Source organism: Actinia tenebrosa, unplaced genomic scaffold (assembly GCF_029948245.1).
Source record: "Actinia tenebrosa isolate PJP-AT-01 unplaced genomic scaffold, QUT_ActTen_1.0 PGA_scaffold5__44_contigs__length_20552954, whole genome shotgun sequence".
Classification (NCBI taxonomy): domain Eukaryota; kingdom Metazoa; phylum Cnidaria; class Anthozoa; order Actiniaria; family Actiniidae; genus Actinia; species Actinia tenebrosa.
Window position 1 is genome coordinate 10,582,439 of NW_028292582.1, and position 25,388 is coordinate 10,607,826.

General features: G+C 36.8%; 3 protein-coding genes across 6 annotated transcripts; 1 reads left to right on the forward strand and 2 right to left on the reverse strand.

Annotated features, from left to right (window-relative positions):
• Nucleotides 1-406: 406 nt before the first annotated feature.
• Nucleotides 407-6,733, reverse strand: LOC116302336 (uncharacterized). The gene is made up of 5 exons (XM_089037827.1): nucleotides 6,650-6,733; nucleotides 3,134-3,194; nucleotides 2,566-2,634; nucleotides 1,802-2,032; nucleotides 407-1,591 (listed from the first exon to the last, which is right to left on the reverse strand). The coding sequence occupies exons 2-5, from the start codon at nucleotides 3,171-3,173 to the stop codon at nucleotides 963-965; spliced, it is 969 nt and encodes a 322-aa protein (XP_088893953.1). The 5' UTR covers nucleotides 3,174-3,194; nucleotides 6,650-6,733; the 3' UTR covers nucleotides 407-962.
• An 85-nt stretch (nucleotides 6,734-6,818) lies between these two features.
• Nucleotides 6,819-23,586, reverse strand: LOC116302298 (lymphoid-specific helicase). 2 transcript variants are annotated; one of them, XM_089037789.1, is made up of 18 exons: nucleotides 23,452-23,586; nucleotides 22,048-22,152; nucleotides 18,836-18,994; nucleotides 14,879-15,076; nucleotides 14,307-14,465; nucleotides 13,725-13,838; nucleotides 13,349-13,456; nucleotides 12,988-13,170; nucleotides 12,623-12,843; nucleotides 12,135-12,260; nucleotides 11,764-11,866; nucleotides 10,930-11,091; nucleotides 10,102-10,241; nucleotides 9,650-9,881; nucleotides 9,226-9,345; nucleotides 8,918-9,034; nucleotides 8,125-8,284; nucleotides 6,819-7,749 (listed from the first exon to the last, which is right to left on the reverse strand). In XM_089037789.1, the coding sequence occupies exons 1-18, from the start codon at nucleotides 23,467-23,469 to the stop codon at nucleotides 7,508-7,510; spliced, it is 2,667 nt and encodes an 888-aa protein (XP_088893915.1). In that variant the 5' UTR covers nucleotides 23,470-23,586; the 3' UTR covers nucleotides 6,819-7,507. The 2 variants fall into 2 exon arrangements, with proteins under 2 accessions (XP_088893915.1, XP_088893916.1); XM_089037790.1 differs by lacking the exon at nucleotides 23,452-23,586 and adding an exon at nucleotides 23,107-23,264.
• Nucleotides 15,225-18,680, forward strand: LOC148906524 (52 kDa repressor of the inhibitor of the protein kinase-like). Of its 3 annotated transcripts, none has more exons than XM_089037792.1 (3): nucleotides 15,225-15,908; nucleotides 16,578-18,325; nucleotides 18,529-18,680. In XM_089037792.1, the coding sequence occupies exons 1-2, from the start codon at nucleotides 15,782-15,784 to the stop codon at nucleotides 18,053-18,055; spliced, it is 1,605 nt and encodes a 534-aa protein (XP_088893918.1). In that variant the 5' UTR covers nucleotides 15,225-15,781; the 3' UTR covers nucleotides 18,056-18,325; nucleotides 18,529-18,680. The 3 variants fall into 3 exon arrangements, with proteins under 3 accessions (XP_088893918.1, XP_088893917.1, XP_088893919.1); XM_089037793.1 differs by having other exon boundaries at nucleotides 15,768-15,908; nucleotides 16,676-18,325; XM_089037791.1 differs by having other exon boundaries at nucleotides 15,225-18,325.
• Nucleotides 23,587-25,388: the final 1,802 nt, after the last annotated feature.

A 25,388-nucleotide genomic window follows, 5' to 3' on the forward strand; every position in this document is an offset into this window, starting at 1 on the left:
TGACATTCCGTAGGCAACTTCCCTTTAAAACTTAACCCACCAAAACCTAATTTGCCGCATCGGTAAATGATACAATTCAGCGCGTGCTATCAGTTGAGAACGACATCCAGGGGACCAGAGATAATCAATGTACGCCGGACCATGCGGTTTTGGTGTATTTGGAATGCAACTAATAACTGGAATACAGGGCTCTGTTCTTCTTTCTTCTTTTGAAATGTTTGTTTTATGTGGGGTTTGACTGGAGGTCCTTTCTGGTCAACGTATGATTATGTGGTTTTGTCAGTGATGAAATTGCTATTGAACTAATAATAACAGGAATACGGGGCTGTAGTCTACGACCACAGGTTAAGGGTAGCTATAGCTCTGTCGATAGTTGAGGGGGAAAAATACACCATGCGAACGCAGCTCAGATTATATTGCCGTAGATTTATTGGAGCTTGAATTAGTTATAGCACAACACGATTATAAAACTGGTTCGAACTGAAATAGAGATAAAAAATACTACATATTAATTTGAAAGTAATTAAACTGGTTATTATAAGTTGGCTATATTCGATGCTGTAACGTATTAAACAACGATTTGTCCTAAATTAATTCTTAAATTTGGTTGATCGATCTTACAAATCATACATTGATCTAGCGTACAATGGATACAATGTGAATCATCTTAGAAACATAAAAAAGTAAAAAATAAGAGTACTATTCTAAGCTAAGTCATTCACTAATCACTTACTTTGGTGTACGTAGGTAGAATGGCTAATTGAAGAGTAGAATTGATTCGAAATGTTGGGAATACCTAGTAGGCGTCGAGTAGCAAACTTAATACTTATGAGAACACGTGTTATTGACTATGATTGACTAAAGGGATCGAGTTACTTAATGATTAATAAATTGGTAAAAGGTTGATTAAAGTTAACAGGGGTTCTGGTCTTCTTAGTTCAGTAGAAATGTTTCTAGTACGTTCAGTTTAAGAGGCTGAACATCTCTTGCAAGACATTCACAATTGTTTCGTTGAAGTACGCCCCAGTTACACTGTAGTAATGTTGTCTGGTTGCCGTAGTCATCCTACTTGTCAGCCTTTCATGTTGCTTAGATCCTGATTGATTTGCCATTTGTGCAAACATCGCTCTACAGGCAGAACATTTGATTCTTGTTTGCATGGATGTGCTTGCCTTGGCATATTGTTGATGCACTGGACATTTTTTGGGTGATCCATCCATGAGTTTCATCTTGTCTTCACTGCTGAACCACAGATACAAAACACAGTCAATCAATCCAACCAACTGTGGCTGAATCTCTCTCAGGCACTTTTCAAGTCGCTCAGCTTTTGGCAGAAGAACGTTTCTCTGACTTTCCTCGTCCAGGTCTTCGAAATAATCATCATTTTTCAACTCATCCACGGTCAAACCTTTTAAGATTTCGTAGCATTGTTTGCGAACTTTATGGACATTACACACTTGGGCTGTCACTAGTATTTTCATGGCATTCGTGCTCGTCTTCTTGACGTGTATCAAGTGTTCCCTACAGACTTCCATTACACTCTCGATCTGGTATTCTTCTGCAAGTCTGTAGATTCGCTCTATGTTATCCACTGAAGGAAAAAAGGGAAGGAGAAACGGAAACGAAAGGAGTGAAATTAAAAGAAATGAAACTGAAGAAAACTAAAAGTAAAAAAAATAAAATCATAGAAATGAAATGAAAGAAAAGGAACAAAAAACGGGAAAAATAAGAAAGAGAAAAGAAAAGAAAAGGACTAAAATGAAAGGAAATGAAAGGGAAGAAATGTAAAAGAAATACTCACGTGTTATTTTGTTTTTAAGCTGAGGATAAATCACCCTCAAAAGATCAACAAAATCGTTGACATTTGTCCTCAATAAAGGAACTTCATTTGAATCTGTCTCCTTTAAAAAATTGCACAACACTGGTGAGGTCATCTGTAGGATGATCCGGTGAACATGAATCTTCTGATCTTCTATGATGAGAACAAGGTCACTGTTTTGCCAGGGACTGGAAAACTCGTGTTTGTTCTCTGCTGGAAAAAGAAATGACAGTAGGGGAAACGTCTGCACATGCTCATCTCAAAGCAAATTAGTCTAACAAATACTAGTTTAACTATCGTCTTGCTACTGATGCAAAATATGAAAATTTTTATTTTCAACTTGCTTGACAAGTGAACTTGTGGACTCTTCAAAATACCATATTGTCTTTACTAATACAGTATCTTGGTCTCGTCACGTAGTAGAGGGAGTTAGTAGAGGGAGAACAGTCCCCTCTATTAACTATGGTCTCGTAAAAGATACTCGGTTCTGACCAAGAGAAACGCAGGATCTGGATTCGAGATTGCCATGTAAAATATGAAAAGAATTACTTTTAAACTTGCCTGATAAATGAATTTGGCCACGCGAGCGCATGCGTTGTAAGAATGACAGCCACAAAATGTTTTGTTCAGTGGCATTCTCAAACCCAGATGTGCAGGTGGGAACGAAACCGAGGAGCTCTGGGTACGAGATGAACGGCTAAGTACAGTGGAAGAAAACGAGCATTTTTCAGATCAAACGTCCTTACCTTCTTCATTAATCGATGGAGGTGAATCCGACAACTGTTCCTCTGACTTTTTCGTGTTATTCTCCTCGTCTATGAATAAATGATTTGAAGATAATATTCAATCTCGTACCCAGAGTCCTCCGGCGTCTTCCTGCTTTGTCCACAGGCAGCCCAATCTCATTATAACCATGAATTTTCTTCGATCTCGTACCCAGAGCCCACGTACTTCTACCCTGCGAGCAGAAGTTTTTTTCTGGTCCTCCGTAATGCTGGCTGTCAGCTCCACGGAGGGTCAGGAAAAAAAACCCTCTGCTCGCAGGGTAACGTTCTTCTTGATCAGTTCTTGGTGCTGACCAAGAGGAACGTGAGCTCTAGGTACGAGATTTTAACTTTTGTGTATTTAATGTTTGTCGAGATACATAACTATTACCAGATAATAAGATTGGACTGCCTGTGCTTTATCGTCAGAGTCTGGAGACTATTTCGGCGCCAGCCCGCTGACCAAAAGCCGGATTGAAGGACTCTGGACATGAGAGCTTAGCCAAGAAATACTTGAAACTCTTAATTAACTGAAATTAAATGCAAATACCTGTTTCTAAAGTTTCATTCTTTCGTAGTTCAGTAGCCATTGCTTCCTGCTTTAGAATTCTCTGTTAGTACATCATACTAATTTAAAACACTCATTAATAATTCATAAGCTTATGGTCCAATTGGAGCCACCATACACGTCACGTGCATGAACCTTTATATCCGATAAAGTCCTCTTCATTAGTATTCAAGTGATTTTATATATAGACACATGTGATCTTTATATAAAGACCACTCGAATACTATGAGGATGACTTCATCAGGGATGAAGTATACGTTCAAGTTTAGATGAAGACATAGAGCTTCATCAAGGTCATAGTCAACCCTAATGATCTTTGACTAACGTGCCTGTCTTTGCCTTGGCACGCAATATCCAACGTGTGGGAGCTTCTATTGAATCTGGTTGCGCATCTCTATCGAAGTATAAAAATCCATGTTCGTGACGTGTATGGTGGCTCCAGTTGAACCAAGGGCACTAGGACACCCAATGTGGTTGGATTTCTATAGGGTTTTTTTTCCTTTCGATTATTTGAATTAAACTAACGCTATACTTGTTTACTTATCTTGCCGTGTTCCTTTGTTCGCTGTTGTAATGCAGACGTTTTCATTCCAAAGGTCAAACGGTTTGAATAGCAGGTCATATATGGAACTTAAGGTGAATTTGATTAACCATATTAACTCTGGACGGTTGAATATTACTGACGTAAGGAGCATCGCGCGGTCGCCTTGTTGTTGGTATAGTACAAACAGAGTCAAGTACGGAATGGCCGTTAAAGAAGTAACGCTCATAGGCTATTCAAACCGTTTGACCTTTGGAATGAAAACGTCTGCATTACAACAGCGAACGAAGGAACAGCGAATTTTGGACAATTTTGTTCTCGCTCGCTTCGCAAAACTATTGCGTCAATTTAATTGTGTTTTCCATATAATGTGCTTGGATTATCCTAGATTTTAACAGTGTATTTTATTCTAAGATTTTTTAAATGTTTAGCCTATTACGGCCGAAAATCAAACAGTGCTATTTTTAGTTTTTGGCTTTTTTCTCCTCATCCCCTGGTACGATTTTTCTGAAATTTTCATAATCCTATCACCTAATATCATTGCAGCCTGTGTATAAACTTGGATGGAAAGTCTTGGGCAGAAAAAAAGTTATGACGCCGCTTGAAAATTCGATCCAAAATTTGAAGCATATAAGACATCGCGCTGTAGAAACATTACCATTGAATGGATTGCCTTGAAGTTTTCACATACCTATTTCCAAGTATTGCGGATGAGCCTTACGAAAAATTAGCATCAAATCTTAAAAACTCATTGAATAAATGTTTTTTTACTAATTGTCGTTGTAAACCTCAAAAATGAGAGTTTTGCTAAAAATCACATTTTCGCCTTTTTCTTCAAAACGGCTCCAATTTTTTTCTTTAAACCACCTACATCAATAGACCAGAGCTTTATCTAAATGGTAGTGAAATTTCTACAGCTCGTCCTATCCAAATTTTGGAGAAAGCATTTTTTAAAGTGAGGTGTACCTAAAGAGCTCACCCCGCTAGAAATAATTAATTCAATATCGGTCGACAACAACGCTCTCGGACATTCCACAATGTTAACTGCGGGACAGGTTCGGCAGGATATCTGCATAAACACAATGAAATTGAAGATGTCGTTATGCAAATATTCTCCCGATCTTAAGGTATTAGGATACGAAAAATGACGATTTGCTCGAAAAATTTTTTTTTTTGAAATTTCGTAACTTTAAATTTTTGTCTTTCATATGTTTGTGAAACTTCATGCAATTTTTGATTGGAAAAGCCAAAATTTTGAGACAAATAAAAATCGTGACTTTATAAAGACCGGAAATGTCCCGTCGCTTGCAATGACGTCGAGTCCAAATGCTCCTTTGTCCTTGTAAAAAGATCCCGCATTGCGATCGTCCAGAACAACAGATAATTTGACAAGTGATGACAAAAAGGCTCCAGGTGTTTTGACCAACACCATCGTGGCTCCCTGCAGCTTCCGGCCTCAAACTAAGAAATTCTTTTTTCTCGAATCTTTTTTGCCACTAAAACCTCACCTTCAAAAAGCTAAAAGGCCCTTGGATTTCATTCGATTTTTCTAAAATTTGGAGAGTTTATAAAGTAACTCATGATCCAAAAAAGAGTGTCTCCGATTTTTGAAATTTATTTTCTTCCCAAAGTTATGACGCTTTTTACTCTAAACAACACTCCAAAAGCAATCGTCGAACTTTGATCAAAAATAGCGAGAGATATAAAACAGATATCAAAAATCTGGGACACCCTTTTTGAGCTTATTATCTCCTGAGTATGTTAAGACATTTTTCGCAAACATAGCTTAAAATGTACGTGTCCGTTAACGTTTTCACTGAGGCATGGTCAAATTTCGCTTCGAGGACAATAATGTGAACAACAATTAAAAAAATCGACCTAGAGCGTTGTTGTCGACCGACAAGGTGAGCTCTTTGGGTACACCTCACTTTAAAAATGCTTTCTCCAAAATTTGGATAGGACGAGCTGTAGAAATTTCACTACCATTTAGATAAAGCTCTGGTCTATTGATGTAGGTGGTTTAAAGAAAAAAATTGGAGCCGTTTTGAAGAAAAAGGCGAAAATGTGATTTTTAGCAAAACTCTCATTTTTGAGGTTTACAACGACAATTAGTAAAAAACATTTATTCAATGAGTTTTTAAGATTTGATGCTAATTTTTCGTAAGGCTCATCCGCAATACTTGGAAATAGGTATGTGAAAACTTCAAGGCAATCCATTCAATGGTAATGTTTCTACAGCGCGATGTCTTATATGCTTCAAATTTTGGATCGAATTTTCAAGCGGCGTCATAACTTTTTTTCTGCCCAAGACTTTCCATCCAAATTTATACACAGGCTGCAATGGTACTAGGTGATAAGATTATGAAAATTTCAGAAAAATCGTACCTGGGAATGAGGAGAAAAAAGCCAAAAACTAAAAATAGCACTGTTTGATTTTCGGCCGTAATAGGCTAAAAATTAAAAAAATCTTAAAATAAAACACACTGTTAGAATCTAGGATAATCCAAGCACATTATATGAAAAATACAGTTAAATTGATGCATTTGTTTTGCGAAGCGAGCGAGAAGAAAATTGTCCAAAATTCGCTCCGAATTAGTTTGGTCCCACCTTAAATATGAATGTCAACACCTGTTCATGAAGTGAAATTGGCTCGGCAAACACGAGTATTCCAAACTTTGATTAACTTTTGTCTAACAAGATTCGTTTATAACTAATATTTAGGCTCAAAAGTCTCAAATACTGTTCTCTTTTGTCCAGTGACAACACAACTGAGAAGGAACTTTCGGTGGCGAGTACAATATTGAAGCTAAAATATATTCAAATTCTTGTTCGACTAAGCTTTGACTTCACTAATAATTGATCTAATGACGGAAATATATCGTAAAAACATTGAAAAAGTCAATTCTCGACATCAGTCGGAAAATGTGTACAGAAATATTATACCTGTTGTGGCTTACCTTATTCTTAAATGATAAATCAAATTTTGCTTCAGTTTTTGAAACTTGCCCTCGCAAAAGTCGTTTCCGAGAAATAGAGATTTCGTAACGCGGTTACAAAGTAACGCTCTAAGGTCTACGCCACAGGAAACCCAAAAGCAATCTTTTCCCATACACGCAACAACAAAAGTTCCACTGTTAACATTTAATCTAAGAACTCAAAGTACAACAAAGACGAATACAAGCAAAGACAGATTAAGTACAAGCAAAGTTCTGTGTGAAACGCCACATTTTCTTGAATTTGGAACAAGTGAACATGAATTTGCGCAAGTACAAATGCAACTGACAAAAAATATTTCTTATTATTTGGAGAAAACCTACTTTGTAATACGCATGCTTGCATTTATGGTATTGCCTTACCCTTTTTTGACTATTAAATCATGTAGTAGTTACAAGATTGGATGTTTTAATATTATCTACAAGCGCTCTCTTATCTACAATATATATATATATTGCCTGCTGCATTTAAAAACAACGAAGGATTAATATCTGGTAAGGACTGTTCAGACGGGCGACTTTTGATGCAACTTTTGGGCAATAGATCTCTAAAACTTGGGCGTTTAGTTTGCGCATTTCAGACCACATATCATTCCTTTGAGAAAGATATTCTTCGTTTCATTTGCATCCAAACAAAGACATGATACTAAAGGGAATGACACGTGGTCCGAAATAGGCCAAACATTACGCCCAAGGTAAAGAGGTAAAGTGGCCGCTAGTTTCAACACGCGACGTGAGGTTACAGTGAAGTTAAAACAGAAACTACTTCTGCAATCGCGATCTCACGAGCAACTAGCGTAAACGGGCATTTAATGCTATGCGTTAGGATGAGCTGTCAATCACTTTAAATAGAGCACTATCAGTGCTATCCACATCAGGTACAGTCCTATTTTTCTCGTTGTGCTGAGCAATAAGGTCGCTTCTGTCCAGTAGTGCGCTGAGCTGCTTTTTGCTCAGTAATAATCCATCGTTAGCGATCACTTGGTCGTGACTTGCAGCTTCTAATAGATCTCTTAGTTCTTCGGCACTTAGTACATTATCGTCTAACTTTCCTTTGAATTTTCCTGAAATATGAAAGGGCTTTGTTAGATTCCTTTAGTATTCTTTGAGGAAACAAATTTGAACTCAGTGACAAGATCTAGAGTCGACAATAATTATTAGCTATTAGTCTTAATAATAATAATAATAATAATACTATTAATGACAATCATAATAATTCATTTTTACAGCGCCACAAGTCACATATGGCATTAACATTCTTTATAATAATAATAATGATGATAATAATAATAATGATAATAATGATAGTAATGATAATGATAATAATAATAATATCAATAATAATAATGATAAAAATAAAAATAATATTACCAATGATAATAATGATATTGATGATGATGATAATAATAATAATAACTTATGACCATTGATGGGTTTACCTTTGTGAATAACTAATTTCTCTAGCCTTCTCTTGCTGGAAGCTCTTTCAACCATCTTCTGGTCGACAGTGTTTGCAGTGACTAGTCTGTATACAATGATAGGTTTTGTTTGTCCAATGCGATGGCAACGATCTTGAGCTTGTAAGTCAGCTTGGGGATTCTAGGACAATATGAATTGCTATTGTTAGCATCACCATGATCGTTAATCGTTATATTAATCAAGCATCAAAATCATCATTATAAAGGACATGATCATTAAGCATCATCATCATCACCATTGTGCTTGTGCACTTGTGCACCATCTTTAGCATCACTTAACATCTTATCACCACCACCACTGCGTCAATATCATCATTATCATCACAATCACCATTGTCATCATCATTGTGGTCATCACCATCTTTATTATTACCACCACTGCGTCAACATTGTCATCATCATCACAATCATCACCATTGTCATCACCGCTATATACCATCATCATTACAATCATTAACATCACTATCATCACCATTGTGGTCATTACCATCTTTATTATTACCACCACTGCGTCAACATTGTCATCATCATCACAATCATCACCATTGTCATCACCGCTATATACCATCATCATTACAATCATTAACAACACCATCATCACCATTGTGGTCATTACCATCTTTATTATTACCACCACTGCGTCAACATTGTCATCAGCATTTACAATCACCAACATCATCACCACCATCTCAGCGTCAGCATTACCATAATTAAAGCCATTGTGCTAGTTATTTACAACAAGCTTTTATCTTACCCAATCGCTGTCATAGATGATTACGGTATCAGCTGCAGACAGATTCAGCCCCAGGCCTCCAGCACGTGTACTCAGTAGAAACAGAAACACATTGGAATCTGTAGTGAAGGCTTTCATCTGAAAGGAGATGCCCAACATTAAAATAAGTATCATCATCATCATTAATATCATCATCATCATGCATCATCATCACTATCATGCTTTTCATCATCATCATCTCCGACATTGTCATCACCATCTTTACCATGTAATAATAATAATAATAATAATAATAACAATAATAATAATAATAATAATAATAATAATACCTGTTCACGTCTATCCTGTACAGACATAGCACCATCCAGTCGACAATAGTTGTATTTCCGTAAATAACAGAAGTCCTCTAAAATATCTAACATCTTGGTCATTTGTGAGAATATTAGAACCTGGACAAACAATCAAGATCATCACGTTAAATGGTAAGCTGATATCTACTGCATTATAGGTGTTTGAGTTTGTAAGCAAAGGGTGCACCCCCTCCTATTACGAAAAATCCGGATAATGCATACTCATTTGAACCAGATAAACATACGATGCCTGACATACGAATCAACTTTATCACACTATTCTTCCTTGGGATTAGCCATGTTGTGAAAGTCACGCGTACAGAGTATGGCAACATTCCTCACCTACTTCAACACTTATTCACCCATCCACTCAGCCAAACCATGTTCCCCACCCAGGCCTTACCTTATGACCTTTAGCACGTAATCCTGCTAATAATTGATCCAATATCTTCATTTTTCCAGAGCAGCTGACTAGCTCTTCATCGATCTTAAACTGCTGTGTGGCTGGATCCAGGGGGTATTCCAGCAGGTAGGGATGGTTACAGCACTTGCGCAGTAACATCAGGATATTTCTTAATGGTATAGATACTACTGAATCATGTTGTTGTTGGTTTGTTGTGCGCATTTCAGGTTCTCTATACAGGATTGAAAAACAATGCTTTATTAGTCTCTTTGAGTGGGTCAAGGAAGATTTCCTGAGCAAAGTTATGGTGGTGTACATAAATAGCAAAGAGTAAATCTTATATGGTTGAGAAAAAATCAAGCTACAATTGTGGTGTGCCCTGAAAAAAATAATATTCAAGAGAATGAGATGCGAAGCGATAGCAAATATTCCATTTTATTGTTATATCTCACCTTGTAGTTTTCATTTCTGTCAGTGTATTGGCCAGCTCCTCAAAGTCTTGTGCATCAAAGACTTTATAATTAATATTCAGTCTCTTCTTCCTTACTGGTCTACCAGCAGAATTAATCTCTATGATTTCTTCTTTTTTGTTCTGCGAAGTAGAAAAAAAGTCTCAGGAATCAAGGTTAGTGTAGGGGGCATGTATTGTTACAATGTGGACTCTCAACCACTATTTAGTTCAAAGGTGTAGATTTTAAAACCATTAAGGGGCTTTTTTTTATAATGATCCTACTTTGTTCAATATTTACAACATACAAAATCTCACAGGCTGATTTTTACAGAGGGAGAAAAACGTGAGTATGTAGAAGAAAACCTTGATAGAAGTGGTGATAAAAACACATCAAACAAACTCAACTGGCATAATATGTATAGTAGTAATAAATTATGTGTTCGGTGTGTGTAATGAAATGGAGAGAATAAGATATTTTTGATATTTTTCTCTTATTCTCTCTATTTCATTACACACACCAAACGCATAATTTATCACTACTATACTATGTCTATCCTTTGCGTACATATTTACAGTGTTTAACTTACCTATAGAGAAAAAATATCGCTCTGGGATCCTCACGAGTACCCTACATTTCATATTCCAGCTGCGTTACCAATGTGGTTGGTCCTTGTAGTGTAGTGGTTAACACATTGGACTAGAATACCGAAGACATGAGTTCGATTCCCGCCAAGGGCATATGATATTTTTCTCTTATTCTCTCTATGACATAATATGTAGAGAATTTTTTTTTTCAAAATTATGTCTGATTAAGTCAGGAATGCCTCACCTTTTGTGGTCCAACAATATTCTCAATAGTTTTATCCAAGGCTGCCTTGTAAAACGTAGTCTGCTTTTTTGTCAGTGGTGCATATACTAACAGCTCTTTCTTTGGAGGTAGAGATAATTCTACATCTGATTTAAGTCTCCTCAGCAGAAATGGGGTTAAAATCTGGAAACAATTGGAAACAATGAACACTCGTTATACTGAATTAAATTTAAAAAATAATGAACTAAGAGAAATGGGATAAATTTGAGATGGAAATCATAATAATTTAGAAAAGTTCAGAAAAGTGGAATGAGTGAAAATAAATGAGAATAATAAAAGAAAATGAAAGTGGGAAAAATATAGACAAGTGAATGAGAAAAAATAAAAGAAATGGGATAGGATAAAATATGGGAAAAATGAATGAAAAATGAAAATAGAATAGATGCTGAAAAATAGATGAAAACGTTACAAAAATGAGAATTTAAAGCGGAAAAGGATGAATTTAAGATAGAGCAGAAAAAGAGACTTTTTGTTATAAGGAGATCTATTCATTCTTAAGCTCAATAGTTTGTAAATATGCTCTTTTGGGGCCAAAGAACAAAATACTAAGTGTGACCAAAATTTTGTGAATGAGGTTTAGTGAATCTCCAAGTAGCTTTACTCCAGTTCGACAAGATTTCGAATGGAGATACGGTGAAACAAAAATAAAAAGCTTATAGTTTTGACATCATTCCCAGTTGAATTTAAAAAATTGTAAAAGCAGCGACCTTGCTGTTTTTTTGCTATGTGTGAATTTATCAAACTAGTGAAGTCTGGCAGATACTGCATAAGATATTTCATGACTAGTTTGCTTACAGAATGTAGTGTTTTCAACACTTGATGTTCTCTCTCTTGTGCCAGAATCCTTTCTTTACTTTCCTCGTCACCAATAGCACTGAAGTCAAATAACCTCTGGAAACTAGAGAATAAAGCAAGACAAACAGACCAAAATAAGGGAGGAAAAACTGCATGCATACTGTTTGTACTGTTGAAGCTTGCATTATTTACTTCACTTTACTTATTCAAGTTTGTAAAAAAAAGTTTGTAATTCCTCAAGACAAAAGTAAGACAATTGGTGCTGGTTAACTGAACAAAAGAGTGTGCAAGGGATTCTGGTAATCATAGTTAATAGAGGCATTATGCACATGGCCTATTTAGCTCTATAAATGATGATGTTGGTAACTAACCTGCTAAGGTCATCAAATATATCTGGGAGAAGAAAGTTGAGTAAGGACCATAATTCCTGCAGGTTGTTCTGTAGTGGCGTACCAGTTAATAGAAGTCTGTTAGCACTGTCATATGTCTTCAGCTCCCTATATACCATCAATAATATATATACATATAAACACAAAGACTCTGAAAATGGTTGGACGCTAATACAAGATGTCATACCATTGATTTGAATTACTAGCTTGGGAATCAAGAGGTATGTAGCAGAAGAAGACTTGCCTCTCACCTCTGGGGCCCAAGGTTGAAATACTGGACTCTGCTTATCACACATTAAAAGATTTGAGGCTGAGGAGAGTGTATATTGTGTAATTCCAGAAAATATTCATACCTCCCCCTCAGAGGGGGATTGGAATTTCCAAGAGGTGACTGGGTATTAATAATATTATTTTCTGGAGCTACATGACCTACCCTCCAAACCCAATTTTATATGTCCAGGAACAATTACCTTATAAGCCTACAGTTTAAGTTCTTAATGCGATGTCCCTCGTCTACTATCATGTGTTTCCATTGGTAATTGTAAAGGTGTTTCTGGTCATTCATACATATCTCGTAAGACGTGACTATCACTGGCTGGGATACATATGGACCAACAGTAACCAGTTTGTCTATTTTTCTTCGTAATATAGTTCGTTCCTCTATACTTCCATGGTAAAGAATCACTGGAATCTGGAAATTGTACACTTTGTTAGAACATGCATGTAAAGGAAATTTTTTTTTATGTGGGAAGCACTTATAGCCAGTGGCTAACAAGCCTGTTCTATGATTGAATTGGAATTTAGAAAATGATTTTTTTGGAGGGAGGAAACTTACTTTAGGAGTGAAGCGGTGGAATTCAGACACCCAGTTAGGTAGAGTAGAAAGGGGTGCAGCGACAAGAAAGGGTCCTTTGACACCCATTTCTATTAAATGTGCAATCAAGCCAATACACTGCACTGTCTTGCCAAGACCCATTTCATCTGCTAGAATACCATTCACACCATTTTCATATAACACCTGAAAAATTCAAAGAAAAGTTCACCATTACAGACCTATTTACACATCCCCTCTCTTTGTTGCACACAAAAGGGTACAACAAAAATTAAAGTTTTCAATGCTGAAAACAGTTTTCAGTGAGATGAAAACGGATCATTCCCAAAATGCAAAATGTGGATGTGGCTTAAATGTACTGTACCTTAAGCCATTCTAAGCCTTCAATCTGATATCCTCTCATCACTCCTCCTGTTAGTAAACTTGGTTGAGATGTATGAACATCACCTTCAACAGTAACTGCTTTTTCTTTCTGTTATAAAACAAAATAGCTATTTTAAAGGTCTAATTGACTTTTACAAAAGTCATCATATTTGAACATGTATCTTCAGGCACCTCTGAGAGAGATTTTAGCCCCCATCCCCCATCCCTTTTGCATACAAGTCTCTTATATCTTCCAATCTTAACCCCCCTCCCCCTCCCCAAAATTTCAGGATGTTCTGCAGACCTTGTCCTAGAAACAACATAAAGCATTACATTTCCAATACAATCCCCACAAGCGGAGGGTGCGTACAACTCACCTTGGGAGAGGCACTTTTGGGTGTATTAGGGACACACTGTTCTGGGCTGCGATTACTGAGAGGAGTCCTTGGTGGGCTCTTGCTTTCGTTCATTTTCTGTCTTTTTACAATTGCCTAAAAAATAAAAGAGATAATAAAAATAAAATCTTAAATGTTTTAGTGATGGTGAATAAGGAGTGTGTGTGTCTGTGTGTTTTTTTGGGGAGGAGGGAATGTAAAGAATATAATAATAATAATACTAATCATCATCATCATCTTCATCAGGTTTTATATTCAATGGATAGGGACGGGTATCAGGGAAATTGGGTTTACTTTGGGTCTGATATGTTAAATTATATTAATTAAGGTGTTTTATATTTAACTTAAGGACGAGCATCAAGGGAAATTGGTTTGGGTATTTTATAAAGGGTTAATTATTAGGCACACAACCACATCAGTTTGTAACTGTAATTCCATCATGTTAAAATAAATGCTATTATCATCATCATCATCATCACCACCACCACCACCACCACCATCATCATCATCAACATTGTATATTATAGATTTAAAGACTATTATCACATGTTTTCAGTGTTTTACCTCTTCTGTAATGTAATCTGATAACTTGCTGGTGCTCTGTTCTGCTTTTCGCTTTCTTCCTTTCTTTGTTTTCAAAGTAGGTTCTGGTTGATCATTATCAGTAGATCCTTGACTATCTGACTGATCGTTTTCTTTTCTTCTGGCAGATCTTCTTTGAACCTGTAAGATATGCATACAGTTTAGCACAGGAAGTAAAAACTTCTGAGAAATTTGCTTCCCTTTAAATTGCAAATGAACCCTTTGACAATACATTCAGTACTGGTTCTGCATAAAGTAAATAGTTGATTGGTAAAGTATTTCTTAATTTGAGTGATGCGTCTCTAAGTTATGAAGGTTTATACTTGCACAGACGTTTTTCACTCGTGTCGGTATCACATGGACCTAGAGTTCGTTGGGTTTCTCTCTTGGATTGAATATTTTTCGTTGGGTTTGACAGCTTTCCTTCCCCCACAAAAATTCACAATCTAATTTACAATTCTATTTGTGAGTTAGCTGTGCCCTCAGAGATTGTTTCAAGGTATCAATAAGACTTGAATTTTAAGGTTTTGCTGTTTTGTTTTTTTCTTAGTAACCTGTTGTGGTTTAGTAGCCTCTTTGATTTCCTTATTTTCTTGTCTCTTTGCCATTCTTTTCTGTTTCTTTTCCTCATTTTCTCGTTGTTCTTCCATTCGTTTTAACAAGAACTGGCAGTAAATGTTTGACTTGTTAAGCAAGTGCTGAAGTCTGGCAAACTTCTGGCCCTCTTGCATTGCGGCCCATTCATCCATGCACTACAAGAGGGAAAAGCCAAGAAAAAACAGTTAAAAACTCTTCATTTCCCAACTCTTTCACTCCTTATCCAGTGGCAGATCAAGAATGATTTCCAAGGAAGGTGGCTGTTACCCAGAATGTGATCCCAAAGCATCCTTTTCAAGGGTGGATCCAGGGTAGTTTACGTGATTTCCGTAAACTACTCAATTTTTTTCAAAGCTACACATTTCTTTCTAAATAATGTCAAAATATGTGTATTACATTATTCTAGAAACTTCTAGAAACAACTCACTTGGTTGTTTTTCAGTTAATTATTAAGGAAAAGTCAAACAAAAATGAGTAATCTCGTCATTTCTGCCGATTTATTACCGATTCCCGCAAAAATTTTCGGGTTTCGGATATCTCCGTCGGTACGCATCGGAATGCTATCGGAAAACGATCGGAAAACAGCCTTTGTCAAATAGAACCTCAGGGGGTGAGCGTGCGTAGTTGTAGAGCTAGGCCGGTGTGACGATCGTAAACTACTCAAAGAATTCTCTGATTGGCTGGAAACACATTGATTGTTTTGGAAACCACTCAAACCCTTTTCTGATTGGCTATCTACTTTGCAAACTACCTCATAAACTACCAGCAAAACTATAAAAAGCTAGACCTACCCCCGTTGGGTCTCTTTCGTTCTTATGATTAGAGTCATAGACTTGCTTTGAACGAAGGAATATTCTACAATGCGTGGCGACCCGATTTGCAGGAGGGAGGACTGTTCTCCTTTCGACATTGGCTTGAATTTTAAAGAAATTGGCTCTTCATCACCACAAGATAAGCTGGGGTTCATTGAGAGTGTGTGGAAACCAGGTGAGATTTTTGATTTCCCACTGTCAATAGAAAATAGAAAGCCTCGTAAGTTTGTCTTTGAATGGCTTAGAAGATATCCCTGGCTTGCATACTCTAAATATCTCGATGGAGCATTTTGTTTTCCCTGCGTTTTGTTTGGAGTAGAATCTGGTAGAAATGCTCATAAATTAGACAAGTTGTTGAAGTCCCCACTCACATGTTGGACTTCAGCGGCTTCGAGACTTACAAAACACGCCAGCGGTAAATGTGAGATGCACAATTTTGCTGTAATTGCCATGGATAACTTTTTGAAAACAATGAGGCAGCAAGCGGTCCCAGTAGATCAGCAGTTGAATAATATTATTCAACAGCAAATCGATAGAAATAGGACGGTCCTTAAGTCTTTGTTTGAAACGATAATTTTCTGTGGGCGAAACAACATAGCTCTCCGGGGTCAACGCGATGATGACCCAACAAATGCTAGTCTATCAGGAAACTTTCAGGCTCTGCTAGAATTTCGAGTGCAGAGTGGTGATCAAATACTGCAGAATCACCTGGAAACTGCACCCAGAAATGCAACTTACATTTCTAAAACCATCCAGAATCAGATGATAGAAACAGTAGGTTCTTACATTTTAACTAGTTTGTCAAAGGAAATCAGAGACAGTAAGTTTTTCTCTGTTATGGCAGATGAAGCTGCAGACATTTCTAACAAAGAAAATCTTTCATTTCTTGATTCAAGAAATATAATTAGAGAAGAATTTATTGGGTTTTCTCTTTGTGATGAGGGAACAACTGGAGCTGCCATCAAAGATAAAATACTTACAGCAGTAGCAGAATTAGGACTTTCTATGGACGACTGCAGAGGCCAGTGTTATGATGGGGCAGGAAATATGGCAGGTTGCTTGAATGGAGTTTCAACACTTATAAGAAATGAATTTGACAAAGCAATTTATGTTCACTGTATGAACCACAGGCTGAATTTGTGTGTTGCTGACACATGCCAACAACCACTTGTTAGAAACATGATGGATACTGTTAAAAGAATTTCTGATTTTTTTAACAATTCACCAAAGAGACAGCAGTATTTGGTCATGAAGGTTAAAGAGATAATGCCTCAAGCTAACCATACTGTTCTGATAAATGTATGCCAAACAAGATGGATCGAAAGAATAGAAGGAATGGACAGAGTTGTAGAACTTCTTCGTCCTGTTGTTGCTACGCTTGAAGACATATCAATGAACAACAATGATCTTGGAACTGGGGACTGGAATCGACCTAGTAGAAATGATGCACAGACCTTACTGAATGCAATAACTTTTTCATTTATTGTTGCTATTGTTATTGTTAGACACATGTTAGATTTAACCCGACCTCTCACTGTCAAATTACAAAAGAAAGCAATGGATCTTCTCAAGGCAAAGGATGAACTTGCACTTTTAAAGTCAGTCTTAACAGAGATGAGAACTGACATTGATGCCAGGCACAATGCACTCTACCAGGAAGCTGTCACTTTAGCAGGTCAAGTTTCAGTTCAACCAACCATGCCTAGAGTAGCTCAGAGACAAGTTCACAGAGCCAATGCTGCAGCCCAAAACCCTGAAGAATATTATAGGACAAATTTAACTGTAGTTTTTCTAGACCATATAGTCCAACAACTGAACAACAGATTTCAAGATGATGTGTTTGTTTGCTACAGAGCACTTTCAGTTATTCCATCAATTATGCTGGCCACTGGTATTGTTTGGAAGGATAATGTATTAGCCTTTTGTGAACATTATAGGCAGGATATACCTAATTATGCAGGTTTACAAGCAGAACTTATTCTGTGGGAGAGAATGTGGATGAGGAAAGATGATCTAGGAGAGGAAATCCCTGATAGTTTAGAAGGGACACTTGAGCACATTGACAATGTTGCTTATGCTAATATACATACCATACTTCAAATCCTTATAACTATCCCTATGTCATCTGCTTCTTGTGAAAGGTCCATTTCAACCCTCCGTAATCTTAAGAACTACTTAAGAAATACTATGGCTCAAGACAGAATGAATGGACTGGCACTGATGCATTCCCACAGAGACATGGACTTAGATCTTGAGGAAATAATAGATTTATTTGCTACTTTAAATCCTACACGAATGAGAATGGAGAATATCTTACAGTAATATTTTATATAATATTTTTTGGACCACCACTCCAGTGTTCTTAGAGTACTTGTGAGTTATGTTCCATCTGGATTAATAATTATCTGATTTTTAATCCTTAAACTGATGGGGAACAGTACAGGAACAAGGTGGAATTTTTAAAAACTTATTCTTTTCTGAAATCTATAATATTGTTCACTGGGTTTTAATTAAGCTTGAATGGTCTTTACATATTCTCAACTGAACTCAGCAATGAATTCATCTATAGTGGAACACCTCAATCTAAATAAGGTAATGTATTCATTTTGTATAATTTGCTAGTACATGTAAATTCTAGTACACTGATATTGTGACTGTATGTTCTCTATTTTTCATAAAGTATTCAATTTGCTGCAATGCCACTTTTCCTTTAATAGCATATATTTTGCATTGTACTTTTACATACTAATACTTTTGATGTCATTTTTTTCACATGATGTCCTTTGATGTGCTAGATTCTTCAACTGAGATAAATCTGTACAAGGATCTTGACTGCAGACAGCATGCTATGGTAGATGTATCCTTTTAGGCAGTTTATAACTAATAGGGGTATGGTGGGTTGGGTATAAATTCAGAGTAAACTACTCATGTCCAAACCCTGGATCCACCCCTGCTTTTTAGGTTTTATCTTATCCTTCATTCTCATTATTTTTCATGAAGAGTGGTTGTCCAGCCAACAAAAGAGAGACTTTACACAAATTTAAAATTTTAATCAATGGTTTGGTAGAGTAAAGCAAGGAATAGAGTACTGCTTGAACTAACCTCTATTTTTTCTTTGTTCTCTTTTTTGACAGTCTGTTGATGTATTTTGTTCTCTTCTGCCTTCATGGTGTCAGTAATACATCCTTCATCATCATTGACATCATACTCTGATGCTGATGAATCATCACCATTGTCATTGTCTTCAGTCAAAGGAGACATCTGGAAGAAACAAATATACAGCTTAACCTCACTTGATACAGACACCCACTTGATATCACTTGATACAGACACCCACTTGATAGATTCCCACTTGATGCAGACACCCACTTGATGCAGACACCCACTTGATACAGACACCCGCTTGATACAGACACCTCCCAATTGCTGGGTTTCAATCAGCTGATAAAAATCTTGCAAAAATCTTGCAAAATGTGCTGTCAATCAGAAAGAATTGAAAACTTGTGATTCGGCTGATGTACATTCCACATGAGACAGGAAATGACATCAAGAGAAACCCAGCAATTATGGACAACAGACACTCGACAGACATGGACTCCCAGATATGAAGGACACCCAAGCTATGACGGACAATCATTTTTGTTTTAGCAACATGCATCTATTTAATGTTTAGAAATTTGCATGTGTCCATGGGGCTTGCTGTTGGAGAACAAAGCTAAGCATGGACCTTACCAAGGACAGTGGAGCACCCTAAATACTGGGGGAGGCTGGTGCTTGGTATAAAAAAATTAATGACACTAGCAAAAGTCAGGGACTATAGTTCCCTAGCCCATACTTATTAAATATTCATTCATATGAGAATAAAAAACCTGTTATTTTATACCAAAGTGTTTTAATTGCAATTGCTAGCCAAGAAAAAAATCTATCATGCAAGGCAGTAATATAAAAATAATGCCTTTTATAGCAATGCCTTTACTCACTGTCTGCCTTGAACATGAGGGAACAACAAACTCTTCACTATCTTCTAGAGATGAACTGCCTGCCTACATAAATACCATAACAGAAATATCCTTAGTGAGCCGACCATCTTTTAATTAGCTTATTGGCAAACTGAAATAAGCATTAAATAACCACAATCATATCACAATAGCATATCATAAAACAATGGCAATCAAGGGTGGTGTAGGGGTAGTACATTTGCTCCTCACCTCTTGGGTCTCAGGTTCGATTCCTTGGAACACATGTGATGAGGCCTTGATTCACGACTTTTTCTCCAGGTTCTCCAGTTTTCCTCCCTCCACAAATCCTAACACGCTAAGTTCCAATTGTTTTCAGGGTACGAAAAAATTCAAGTTTTTTTGTAAGTCTGAACATTGCTTACCCCTATCCCTGAACAGCCTTCTTCATATCTATCTGCATGTTCTCTACTTCGTAACCTCCTGACAGGGCTGTTTGATGGTGAACTGCTTCTACTACACTTGTCACTGTATCTACCTAGCAACCTCTCTGCTGACTGGCCCCTTCTGGGTGATACCGATATTATGGGCAATCGTGAACTCGATCTGGATACCAAAGGTGTGGTGATTTTCTTTTCAATTTTTCTAATCGTAGATGGCACTGCAGGACTAGACACTTTTCCTCTTTTAGGTGGGGTTTTAAGTACACATTTCCCTGGAGAAATATTTGAAGATTTTAAAAGCTGGTATCTTGGTTGGAAGTTGTTTTTGATTTTGAAAGTGCTGGGCTCTTTATTTTGATATCACTTTTCACATCTTGTGATGACTGATGGCAAATCTATGTCTTGCTTCTTCAATATCGGTGTTCTACATGTATGCAACCCCTGTTTATAGGAATGTTCTGGTGTCTTTGGTGAACTGTTGTGTGATCTCGTCAGCACTGGGCTATTCTTGGTGACCGTTACTCTTACTATCTGACAACACCTTTGTAAGCTGTTAACCCTTCATTATTACGAGTAGTTCTTCTAATTTCTCTCTGGGAACCATAAAAAGACCTTGTTGGTGGTGTCTTTGGTGAGGTTTTCTTAGATCTTGACAGCTCAGGAGTCTTGACATTGGTGTTTATAGTAGTTTTATCTGGAGATGAAACAACTGAGGTGCTCAATTTTTTGTCCTTCTTTGAACTCCTGAGATCTCGTCCTAAAGAACTCGGTGAAGAACTGGCACCTCCTCTTGAAGATCTGTGATCCAGGACTTACTTTTAAAAATTCCTTTTGTGTTTTTTTTTCTTCGATACCCTCACTAAGGTCAGTATTTTTCTGCATGTTTGCAGATCTTCCTCTTCTTGTTCTGCTAGTTTCCCTTTCTTTTCCAGCAACCTGTTTTTCTTGTTCACAGCGTTTATTCCCTGTTTTCTCATCTTTGTATTTACTTTTACTCCCTTTTCTATCTGACCTCGTCCTTGGAGCTTGCGTCTCCGATGTCTGTCCTTTATCTCCCTTGTTGCCATGACAACTAGAGTCACTCCTCTTTTTACTTAACTCCTGTCTCAGTTTTGACGTTGATGTTTTGGACTGACTTGGAATTGACTTATTATATTCAGTCAAAGCTTTCTGTTGCTTGTGATCGTGCCTCTTAGGCCTTTCCTGGTGCTTGTCTGTGCCGACTCTACCTGATTGTCTAGTATTATGTCTAGTTTCAACCATGGATTCTTTACTTTTTCCCCTATCTCCTGTGGCACCAGAACCTTTTGTTAAATCGTTCTGCATTACTTCTTGACCTGACATTCTAGTTCCTACTAAAGACACAATATCTTCCTTTTTATCTAAAACAGAAGTGGAGCTTTCAGAAGAGCCTGTCTGTTCTTGGTTTTGATCTACAATATGTTTTGATGACCTAGTTTTTCTTCCTCCTGAGGTAAAACATTCTTCCTGCTGCTTTCTTGGCCTACCTCTTCCCTCATTACTCTGGTTCATGTCTGACTTCAGTCCTCTAAAATATCTGATAGGGAGAGCACATGTAAGATAGTCAGATTGTGAGTGCTATTGATTTGTGTTAACTGATGTGTGGAAAAGTGGTCATTACTATTCATGCAGCAAAAATCAGAACAAATGCTTCTGATATATAGTAGAAAACAAGGCCATAGCCAGTGCTTGGACAGTAGTCCAGTTTTTTTAATATTTTTTATAGAAAATTGGTCCTGTTTTTTTATTTACTTGCGTAATTAATATTTTAGTGGAGGAAATGATTCTGAAGGTAAAAAGTGGTGCGGTTAAAAACGGACCAACTGTACTTGTAGCTACAACCCTGGAAAATGGCCAACTACATGTACTATGGAATTTTCATTACAACACTTACTTCAGTTTCAGCTGGTAGGTCTTGAATGTTGTGTTCTATATCAGCAGTGTTTGAATCAGGAACAGGATCTGCCTTAGCAGGAGATGCAACAAAATACTCAAAGGCCTACATCAAATAATAAAAGTAATAATAAAGTAATAATTAAAGAAAACTATTAACAATCTTGCTTTCTAATTGGCCGAGTGCACATGTTTTATGAAAGTACAGAACACACAAACACACGCACTTTCTATTTTTCCATTGTTGGCCAAAATAACAGTTACTCAAATTTGTATTTTATGGAAGAAATTGAATAACTTGCTTACTATGCTATGTGTAGTTATAAAATACCAGAACACTAGAGAAGTTAAGAAGCATTCTGTTATGTATCAGGTTTCTCCTAAAACTTCTTTTACATCCTGCCAATCCCTGTGTACTTTTTAATCACTGCACATGGCATGCTAGTGGGTGTAACATGTTTTCATTAATTATAGGTTCGGCACATTTGAGAGTTGATTGACATCTGGGTTTGGCCTCACAATTATACACGAACTGTACTAAATTGTGAAAACCTTCACAAGTCCCATCACAAAAACAGAGAGAGAAACATAGGCTACCGGCATGGTTTTTCTAGTCAATGTGATAAGACAATCAGGGTCCAGTTGCATGGAAATTGAATAGTGCTATCCACCTAGGCCCGGTCGCACGATGGTTGGATAGCGTTATCTGGTGGATAAATCCTTATCCAGTGAATAAATCAATGCTGTTTTCCAATAAAATTTATTAAATGGATTGGATTATTCCATCCGTTGGATAGCGCTATCCACCCTTAGTACAACTGTCCAAGATTAATTCTTATCCACTGGATAAAAGCTATGCAAATCCTATACACTGGATAGTTTTATCCCGTGGAAACCTCTATCCAGACTTACTGTATTGTAACCGGCTACAGATTTACTACATACTTGGACGAAAACTTCCAAGTTTCCATTATTTAAGTTAACTAATATTTGCATAAATAATGAAAACATGTACAAACGTTTTGAAATGTGTATTCGTTGTAGGAAGCACGACTTTTACCTTTCAATAATGGAAGAAATATCTACTTTTAAAATGAGTAGTTGTGTTTGACTCTACACGTGTTGTATGCTTGCATAACGCTTGGTTCACGAAGGTCAGACAAATTCAAGGCATCCGAGAAAAAAAACTAGTACATCTGACAAAATAACTCTGTAAACTGCTTTATAAACGAAAAGAATAGACCGGTATTGAGAGTAAAAATTGCTGTAAGCAAAGCGAAAGTACCAGTTTTCAAACGTATTTGTAACTATAACAACAAAATCCAAGTATTTCAGTAAGAATTACAAACACTTTAACTACACTCTCACTTCAAGACGAATGTTTTCAATGGAAATTTCAACTTACCTTGGAAATAAATGACATAATAAGTATTTCAACTCTAAATTTAGCTTTCTTTGTCCTTGGTAGATATTTTGGTGTAATTTTTAGGTGGAAATTTCAATTTTTTCGCAACAAATTTTTCAAAGTTTTGAACTCTACACTGCATCGATTGTTATGTCACAGGAGATAATCACGTGGGACATTTTCCCGCCATTCAGCGGACCAATGGTTGGACACCACAGGAAACCCAAACGGTCAGGGCTTTGATAAAATTCAAGATTATATTTTTTATATCGATTCAAAACTTTTTTTTTTTGCAATTTTATTTTTATGTTTTCCAAAAAACTGACATTTAAACCAAAAATCCATTTACTGCGCATGGCAAAGTACCAAGGCCCGTCTGATACTCAGGTTACTATAAGATCAAAGTGAAGCGCATGAAAGTCGTTCCGACGCATGAAAGTCGTTCCGACGCATGAAAGTCGTTCCGACGCATGAAAGTCGTTCCGGCGCCTGAAAGACTCAATATTTGACGTTTTGCAATTTTTGTATTTTCTAGAGTAGTATTTTGAGTGTTGTAGAGATAAAGACGGAATCTAGATAGCGTGAGGCAAAAGACCAGATAAATATCTCCATTTCTTTTACTTTTTACCTTGCATCGTGTAGTTATTAGGAATCAGTTACAATGATAAATTAAAAGTGACATTATAGACTCCACTAAGAACATGAAGCAGCCATTGTGAGCTCTAAGGCCATGTCATAACTCTTCAAAAAAGGAAATGTCTAAGTATGGGTCGGTTTAATCGAGTATCGAATCTAAAAGCTATCAATATATCTTCCAAAAAACTGCACAAATCGTCTAAGTGTGTGAGCCATGACTTATCATTTTCATTTACTGCCTTTTTTCGTCGATTTTATTTTGGGAGATTGCACTCATTAACATATTAAGGCTAGATTAGTGACTAGTTTCTGTCATAATGAGGCACAACGAGGCCAAAGGCGCCAAACGAAACGACACTGAGAACTCATGTTGATAACCGGAGTCATGAGCTGTCGCCGCCAATAGAAAGCACGGCACGAGGTTCCGTCCTATTCGTTTTGCTGTCCGGCAAGGCTAATGAGGTTTGAAATAATTTAAGGACCTGTATTTTATTGATTTTGTATTTTATCGACCTGTATTTTAAAAATTGCATGTAAATGTTTTTTGATTAAATCAAGACCATTTTCCATCTGCATATTGTAACAGTTTTAAGAAACACTCACCCATTATTTTCAGCGATTTTTCAATTAAAACCGATTATAGTAGCTACTTTTCAGGCTACAAAAAAATTTTTATTAATTAATAAAAGTAAACAAAAGTTTTGGGTAACCCTATCCAGGTACTAACTTCCCTCACCGGACTTGACTCCGTATAATGATTTAGAAGCCAAAGTTTTCTCCACTGGACCAGGGTTCCACGTGAATCAGCATAACAATAGCTATGAAAACAATGCACCAAATAGACTAGACTTTTTGACATTAAGTTTTCAACCGATTCCGTGCGTGGCAGAGATGCAAGGGATTAGCCGATATGGTCTGGGGGCCGGCTGGTCTCTCCCCTGATGCTTCGGCTAGAACATTTTCTTGCGTAATTCGTACACCCAAGGGCAGAAGGATTTAATCGCCGTCAGGTCCGAAGTCCATACGACGCCTCAGCTCTGCGGATGTCTCGGGGGTATGGCAAAGTTGAATCGATTTTTTGTTTTACATTTCTGTTGGTGGGTTCAAACCCCATCGTATCGCCCAGTTAAGTTTTTCTATTTTTTTAAATTAAAAAAAAATTTAAATTCATTTCAATTAATGATCCAATTAAACTAGATCCAAAAGAATATGCTTAATTTTTAGAAGTATTAAAATATTTTGAACTTTACAACTTTGATTTTTATATTTTATATTAACATATCTCAATAATGACTACATAC

What these genes read in the sequence shown, in the direction of transcription:
- LOC116302336 (XM_089037827.1), bottom strand. Translation starts at nt 3,173, where the DNA reads ATGGCTACTGAACTACGAAAGAATGAAACTTTAGAAACAG. An exon ending in GAATGAAACTTTAGAAACAG is followed by an intron (nt 2,635 to 3,133) that starts GTATTTGCATTT and finishes ATTTATTCATAG; the next exon opens with ACGAGGAGAATAACACGAAA. An exon ending in TCCATCGATTAATGAAGAAG is followed by an intron (nt 2,033 to 2,565) that starts GTAAGGACGTTT and finishes TTCTTTTTCCAG; the next exon opens with CAGAGAACAAACACGAGTTT.
- LOC148906524 (XM_089037791.1), top strand. Translation starts at nt 15,782, where the DNA reads ATGCGTGGCGACCCGATTTGCAGGAGGGAGGACTGTTCTCCTTTCGAC.
- LOC116302298 (XM_089037789.1), bottom strand. An exon ending in TTAAACTGTAGGCTTATAAG is followed by an intron (nt 12,261 to 12,622) that starts GTAATTGTTCCT and finishes GATGGTATATAG; the next exon opens with GGAGCTGAAGACATATGACA. An exon ending in TACAGGATAGACGTGAACAG is followed by an intron (nt 9,035 to 9,225) that starts GTATTATTATTA and finishes ATCTCCTTTCAG; the next exon opens with ATGAAAGCCTTCACTACAGA.